This window comes from Peromyscus maniculatus, chromosome 2, assembly GCF_049852395.1.
Source record: "Peromyscus maniculatus bairdii isolate BWxNUB_F1_BW_parent chromosome 2, HU_Pman_BW_mat_3.1, whole genome shotgun sequence".
Classification (NCBI taxonomy): Eukaryota; Metazoa; Chordata; class Mammalia; order Rodentia; family Cricetidae; genus Peromyscus; species Peromyscus maniculatus.
In genome coordinates this window covers 3,427,026-3,434,988 of record NC_134853.1, presented here as the reverse complement: position 1 = coordinate 3,434,988, position 7,963 = coordinate 3,427,026, and the positions used below count along the sequence as shown (strand labels likewise).

The window sequence follows — 7,963 nt, the reverse complement described above, 5'->3', positions numbered from 1 at the left end:
CTCCCCAGGTCATTGTGATGGTGATGGTCACGTCTGCCAAAGGCTCCCAGAGGACCAGGCACTTCATGGCAGCTGTCTGGGTTGGGGTTGCTGGGCATCAGAGACTCACAGCCTGCGCAGTGTTGACCTGGAGGTGAACAGTTACGCTACGCACACCTCCTCCCCAGGGGTAGCATGCCTCATTAGGGTACAGTTTCTAATCCAAACAACCATTCATCTTTTTTCAGGGTTAGAGGGCCAGCCAAGCGATTTTTGTGCACACGCTTTCTGCTTTGATACTGTGCTTGTCTGTGTTTTACCAGAGCAGACTTCCTTCACTGAACACTTAAAAACACCTTACAGCTGTGTCCAGAGCTATAAACACAATGCCAAACTCAATGCTGCCCTTCCTGTTCACGGAGAAGGGACAAGAGAACCAAACTAGTCATCTGTTTATTGTGGCACTTGATGATAAATCATAGTGACGAGGCTTAACTTAGAACTGGTGTTTACCTCCTCAGTAAGCCAGAGAAGTATGGTTTCAGTGAAAATGCTGTCATAGGTCTATGTCATAGTCTATGAACAAAGTGTGATATCAACTCTCGGGTGTCACTCTTATATTTTTGGTTGTGAGCCTAGCCCTTAACGGCTGAGCCACCTCTCCAGCCCGGGTGTCACTCTTAATCTTCCTTCCTTTGCCAAGAAAAGCAAGTAAGTGAACCTGGAACTCCAGAAATGTTTTTCAAAGGAGATCAATAGAAAACTAGGATTTGGGGGGCTGGAGAGAGGGCTCAGTGGTTAAGAGCACTGACTGCTCTTCCAGATGGACCAGGGTTCAATTCCCAGCACCCACATGGCAGCTCACAACTGTCTGTAACTCCAGTTGCAGGGGATCTGATACCTTCACACCAATGCACATAAAATAAATTTAAATAAATTAAAAAAAAGGAAACTAGGATTTGAAATGAGAAAAATGCCCTTGTTGTCTTGGTGACAGTGTTTGATGTGCTGACATGGTCTGCGTCTTCTCTCTCAGTCTTACAATAGCAGGCAAGTTACAAAACACTTCATTCTCCATGTTTTCATAAAGAGCAAAATGATGAGTCTCAAGATGAAAAGTCTATGAAGATTTCCTGAATCCGTTTCTTAATGATTGGCCTTGAAGTTTTTCCTGTGCGGCATCACTGTCGACATGAACACCAGACATTCCTGGTGAGTCATATGCAGGCATCTGGTTACTGTTAGGCAAGACAGCAGTAGTTAGGGATGAAGAATTCATTTTATATCTCAAATTGTTTTTCACTACATTTCTCGCATTCAAAATCTCACATTCAAGAGTAGATAATACATAAAATACAACATTTTCAAGCTAAAGAGGCCTTGGCTAAATAAAGATTCAGGGGGACAAAGATTTAGCTTCTCAAAGCCTCTAAGTAATACCATAGAGCACTACAGAAAAGACATTCCCTGTGGGCACGTCATCTGTGAGTCAGATCGAAAATACTGAGAAAAAGGCCTCACAAGTTTCCAAGGACCAAAGCTCAGTCAGCTGTGCCCTGAACACTGTGTGTGTATATGCGTGTGTGTGTGTGTGTGTGTGTGTGTGTGTGTGTGTGTAGATACGCCTGCTGGAGCCTCCTCTGCCTGGGTGGCTCACCCGTCTCCAACACGATCTAGCATCGCTTGGTCTGACTTGTGAAGTGAGACCCACAATAACATGTACAGACTTCTTCTCATTGCCATTCCCTGACAATACAGCAGAGCAAGCAATTACAGTGTTACTTTGTGCTGACAGAAGGACCTTAGAAGAGATTTAAGGCACTAGGAAGGATGTGCATAGATTACATGGAGATATGGCTCATAGATGTGTGGGGTGTGTGTGTGTGTGTGTGTGTGTGTGTGTGTGTGTGTTTGTGTGTGTAGATGCACACTGTACGTGTGTATATGTGTATATGGAAGGCACTGGTGCCTTCATTTTGCTCTGCACCTTATTTTTTGAGACAGGGTCTCAGTGAATCTAGACTGGCTGACCAGTGTGCCCTGGGCATCTGCTCGTCTCCACCTGCCACCCCAGAGTCAAGTTTACAGATGAATGAAGCTGTGACTGGCATATACATGGACGTGGGGGATGGGGATCGGAACTCAAGTCTTCATGTATGGATGACAAGCACTTTACCTTGCCGAGCCATCTTTCCAACCTCGCCTTCCCTTTTTAAGACTGGAAAATTGCTTTCTTTAACAAACCCAGACGATATAGGCATCTATAACATACAAAGTGTGAGAACAGGCCAGGTGTGGCACGCATTTATAATCTCAGTGCTGGGAAAACAGAGGCAGAAAGACCCCAGATTTAAGACCAGCTCTGGCTATACAGAGTTCAGGCCGGCCTTGAACTGCAGTTTCACACTGAGACTGTACCTGAAGACCCAAGGGCTGAGGACGCTGCTCAACAGTAGGTCGCTTGTCCAGTGTGTACAAGGCTCTCGGTTCTAATTTCAACACCTCAGTATATTGAAAGCATACAGCACCAAGTACATGGTTTTTCCTCAATTTTCTACACACCCAGCTTCATTTCTCCAAAGATATATTTTAATATCTTGATGTGTATCTTTTTTCTCCAGTAGACACATTTGTATATGGTTGAAAAGGTGAGTCGAATTATGCTAATATATAATTTTGCCACTTGTTTCCTGCCAACACCTTTTATGAAACAGACATGTATATCCAAGAGACTTACTTCATCTTTATTAATAACACCATAGTATCCTACCATTTACTACATTAGGATGTATGAGTGAATATTTAGATTTTAATTTTTATTGAAAAGTACTCTCAGAGACATCCTTGTCATTTTTTTTTACACACTAATGCTAGTATTTCTTCAGGATAAATTTCTAGACATGCAGTGTCTGAACATAGCATATTTGTATATTTGATAGATAGTTTTGTCCATTTGGCACACGGACTGAGAGGCAGCATGTTCAGCGGGCTTTGGTGCAGGAACCTCTGGGGTGTGGCCAACAGGTTTTACGTAATGAGCATCAAGGGATCTCCCAAAGGATAAAACCACATCACATATTACATTCAAACCAGTAGCAGGTGAATCAAGTGTGGAGATGAAAGGCAAGGGCGGAGCCGGACCCACTTCCGCTATCTGTAATTTCTGTTACAAAGATGACGGTGATCGTCTCCGCTGACGTAATTAGTACAGTTTCATTGATGCTTCGAACAAGGCAGACAAGTCCTCTTCTGACTGGGCACGGGGTGCCAGCTTGGTGACCCTTTCCTGAGACAGTAAATAAAAGGGGTTATCCGGGGCTTGAGGGTGGCAGCGTCAATGCTATGTGCTTATGTAAATCAGTTTGGACATTAGAAACAATGACTAGGTATTTTAAATATCTTATAGAAATAGCTTGGAGTAATCCAGCACTTGAGAGGCAGGGTCAGGGGATCACGAATTCAAGCCAGCCTGGGCTATGTAGAAAGCGTCTAGAGGGAAAAACAAACAAAGAAACAAACAAACAAACAAACAAAGAAACTCCCACCCTTGGGTCCCAAGCCACATTCTGTGAGTGGTTTGGACTAATTCCCAACTCAGGTCTCTCGAGAACTACTTCCTCATGAGGCTTCGGGAAGGTATCAGCCCTTGCCTTCTGCTCAAATATACAGAAACAACCTTCCTGTCCACTGATCATCTGGCCTGTGCCAACTGTCCCTGTACAGACCGTCTTGTCCCTGGTAATGGTAGTGCTGCTAAGGAAAACGTAACCGCTGTCCTCAACTCAAGACCTCTTACGTCACAGCTTGGTCTTCAGATGCACCCAGAAGGACTTTCTGCAGGACGTGACCCTTTAGGGTATGCACAACAAGGAACCCGTTTTTCCCCCTATTAACCAAAGTTTCATATTGACTTTTCCCAGTTTGGTGATTTCCTTCATTTCTCCAGTGGTCATGATGGGTGGAGTTGGTGATGTCAACAGTCTATGTTCTCTCAGTGGCTCCGTGAGCCCTCCGGGGCAAGGCGCTAAAATGATGGTTACCTGCCACTCAGAGGAAGCGAACAAACACTGCATCTTACAGCCTCCGTTTTCCTGGGTCCTCGGGTCTATTTTCTGGTGAGAAGCAGGTGTTTGGGTGCACACCCCATTAACAGGGAAGCGCAGGAGGACAGAGGCCTGGCTGTGTTTAGTGCTCTGATGTGGTACCCGTCACAGTGCTCACAAAAGTAGATGCATTACCAACAACTGGTGAGTTAATGAAGATGGTGGCGGCGATGGGGGGGGGGGGGACGGACGGGACGGGGGACACTGGCGTCTGACAGGTCCCCCACACAAGAAGACTGCTGACTGCAGCCCTCCCGTCTTCCTCCGTTCAGAAACGACACCCAGTCGGTAGTTCAGACAGCAACAGAAAGTCTCAAGGATATGCTTGTGTGCGGGATCCCTTCATCTGCAAGTCTCTTAGAGCCACCTTCAAGATGAATCACATCCATCTGAGGCACCACCCTGGCCTGCAAGCTGCTGTTTCCATTTTTGCTCCACTATCGCCCCCTAGAGGTTATTCTCTTGGCAGTAGCCAGGTCACCGTTTGCCCCAGCAGAGACCGGCGTTTACAAACTCGGGATCAGAACAAAATCAATCATGCGGCTGCCATGCAGCTGCGGTAGCTCAGCTGGTAGAACACTTGCCCAGCATCCGAGAAGCCCCGGATTCTGTCTCCAGTACAACAAAAACTAGACATGGTGTCTCCCACCGCTGTTAGTACTCACAGAGGCGGGGGGGGGGGGGGGGGGGGGGGTCAGAAATCCGAGGCCATCCTCAGTTACTATCAAATTTGAGACCATCTTGGGATGCGTGAGAGTCAGTCTCAGAAAAAACAAAGCATGGCGTCTGATGGCTCCTCAGCCTGGCTGTTCCTCAGCCCTCCTTCTCCCACTGGCTCATTCCCCCCCACTGGCTCACTCCCCCCCCATCCATTGACTCCCTCCCCCCATGGCTCACCCCACACACTGGCTCACCCCTCCTCACTGGCTCACTCCCCCTCTCACTGGCTCACTCCCCCCTCACTGGCTCACTCCCCCCATGGCTCACCCCCCTCACTGGCTCACCCCCCCTCACTGGCTCACTCCTCCCTCACTGGCTCACCCCTCCTCACTGGCTCACTCCCCCCACTCACTGGCTCACTCCCCCCTTCACTGGCTCACTCCCCCCTCACTGGCTCACTCCCCCCCTCACTGGCTCACTCCCCCCCTCACTGGCTCATTCCCCCCCACTGGCTCACTCCCCCCCCCACTTCCCCCCTCACTGGCTCACTCCCCCCCCCACTTCCCCCCTTCACTGGCTCACTCCCCCCCCACTGGCTCACTCCCCTCCCCCCACTGGCTCACTTCCCCCCCTCACTGGCTCACTCCCCCCCCCACTTCCCCCCTTCACTGGCTCACTCCCCCCCCACTGGCTCACTTCCCCCCCCCACTGGCTCACTTCCCCCCCTCACTCCCCCCCCAGCTCAGCTTGAGACAGGGTGCTATGCAGCCCAAACTGGCTTCAGATTCACTCTTTGGCAGAGGCTTGTACTACTGATCCTTCTGTCCCCTTTTCCTAAGTCCTGGGATTACAGGGGTGCGCCACCATACCCAGATCCACCACATCACTTAAATTTTGGTCTTTCTCTTCACCCATTCCTTCCCTAGCCGCCATGTCTGGGTTGAGGATGTCACAAAAGACACTGACTGCTCTCACTGGAGTTCCCTCCACATTGTCCCCATGGGATCTCTCTCCATCACATTACTTCGGTTTCCATCCCACCCGTGATCATCCTCTGGAGTTCTTATATCTCACTTGTAGATGTACACTGCCTGTTTCTCCTCAGGAGAAGGAAGGTGAGCTCCAGGCATAAACCCTAAAACCCCTGAAAGAACACATCGTGGAAAATCCCGATGACGTCAGGCTTGGCAATGACTCCTTGGATATGACAACAGAAGCACAGAAAACAAAGGAGAAAACCGAAACCTGGAATATACTAGATCAAAATATACAACTTCTGTATACCAAAAGACACTAGCAGGGCACGAAATGACAGGTCCCCGGATGGGTAAATGTAACAGTGTATGTCATATACTAATATCCAGAATGTAAAAAGTATTCTTATAGAACAGCAACACATACAAACAGTATATGTCATATATTAATGTCCAGAATGTAAAAAGTATTCTTATAGCACAACAGCAAAATACCAAAGGGATCAATCCAAAAATCAGCAAAAGACTTGATAGATATTTCTCCAAAGAAAAATGCATAAATAGCCAATAAGCGCAGGCTGAGAGGTCAGTGTTCTTAGCCTTTAGGGGAGTGCAAATCTACTTCTCATCTAGGCACCTCTCCACACCCCTGGGTGGCTATCATAAAAATAATGGAAGCTAACAAGTGCTGGAGAAGATGAAGAGAGTTGGACCCTTTGTGTTGTTAATAGAAATGTAAATGATGAGGTACTATGGAAAAGCTTCCCAGTGCATCAGGAAGTTAAAAACTGGGCTGAGATTGGTAGTACATACTAGATATCCCAGCACTTGGGAGGCGAAAGCAGGGATGATCAAGGCCAGCCTGGGTTACATAGTGAGATCCTGTCTCAAACAAACAAACAAACAAACAAACAAACAAACAAACACACACACACACACACACACACATACACCATAAAACTACCATAGGAATTACTGTTCTACTCCCAGATACTTACTCCAAAAAAACTGAAAGCGGGGATGAATAAAAATGGCCCGCATAAGGCTCATAGGGAGTGGCACTATTAGGAAGTGTGACCTTGTCAGAGGAGGTGTGGCCTTGTTGGAGGAGGTATGTTACTAGGCTTTGAGGTCTCAGATGCTCAAGCCAGGTCCTTCAGATCCAGATGTAGGACTCTCAGCTCCCTCTCCAGCACCATATCTGCCTGCATGCCACCATGTTCCCAACCATAATGATGATGGACTAAATCTCTGAAACTGTAAGCCCCAAATAAATGTTTTCCTTTATAATAGTTGCTGTGATCATGGTGTCTCTTCACAGTAATAAAACCCTAACTAAGATAATACATTTGTACATCAGTGTTCAAAACAGCCAGAAGGTGCAAAGAACCCAAGTGTCTTTTAACCCATGTATGGAATGGATAAACAAAATGTGGTATATCCACATAAGGAAATATTACTCAGCCATGAACAGGAAGAGAATTCTGACACATGCTACAACATTGGTCAACACATTAGGGTTGTGCATGATTCCTCACAGGAGGACTGGCAGTGCACGATTCCACATACATGAGGCTCCTGGCACTTTGAGAGACAGGAAAAAGATCTTAAGATCTAGGGGCTGTGAGAAAGGCAATAAATAGGGTAGTTGTTCAGTAGATGTAGAGCTATTTGGGATGCTAAAAAAAGGTCTCCAGGGGATAGTGGTGATTGTATTGTACCATAGATGTATTAAATACCATTGAGCACTTAAAAGTTATTAAAATGATAAATTAGTTTTAATTTACTACAATTAAAACATAAAAATGAGAACGAAGGATAGATGACATCTTAGAGAAAGTGGGAGGAATGCTGTTGAATATGGGTGAGACAAAGGCAAAATTTTTATAGTCTAGCAGATCTTGTTATCTATCAATCAATCTATCATCTATCTATGTATCTATTGTCTATCCTATCTATCTATCATCTATCTATCTATCTATCTATCTATCTATCTATCTATCTATCTATCCATCTATCTACCTACCTATCTGAATTTTATCATCTACCTATTTGCAGTCAATCATCTATTTATTTATAATCGATCTACATATAATCTATCTACTATCTATCTATCTATCTATCTATGTATCTATCTATCTATCCATCCATCCATCCATCCATCCATCCATCCATCCATCCATCCATCCATGTAGTTTGTGGCAGGATGGAGAGCTGGCTTTCAGTATGTGTTGTGGCCAGAGATGA

The 7,963-nt window shown here is 46.1% G+C and overlaps 1 protein-coding gene across 4 annotated transcripts in view; it reads right to left on the bottom strand.

Annotated features, from left to right (window-relative positions):
* Positions 1 to 1,192: 1,192 nt before the first annotated feature.
* Adhfe1 (alcohol dehydrogenase iron containing 1) overlaps positions 1,193 to 7,963 on the bottom strand; it is a 33,789-nt gene continuing 27,018 nt past the window's right edge. For 3 of the 4 annotated variants that reach the window (XM_006974677.4, XM_042270680.2, XM_042270679.2), the window contains one exon: positions 2,703 to 3,265. In XM_006974677.4, coding sequence (XP_006974739.2) covers positions 3,182 to 3,265 — 84 coding nt within the window. In that variant the 3' untranslated portion in view covers positions 2,703 to 3,181. Of the gene's footprint in view, positions 1,218 to 2,702; positions 3,266 to 7,963 lie in introns of those variants that run through there. The other variant, XM_042270678.2, reaches the window with a different exon arrangement.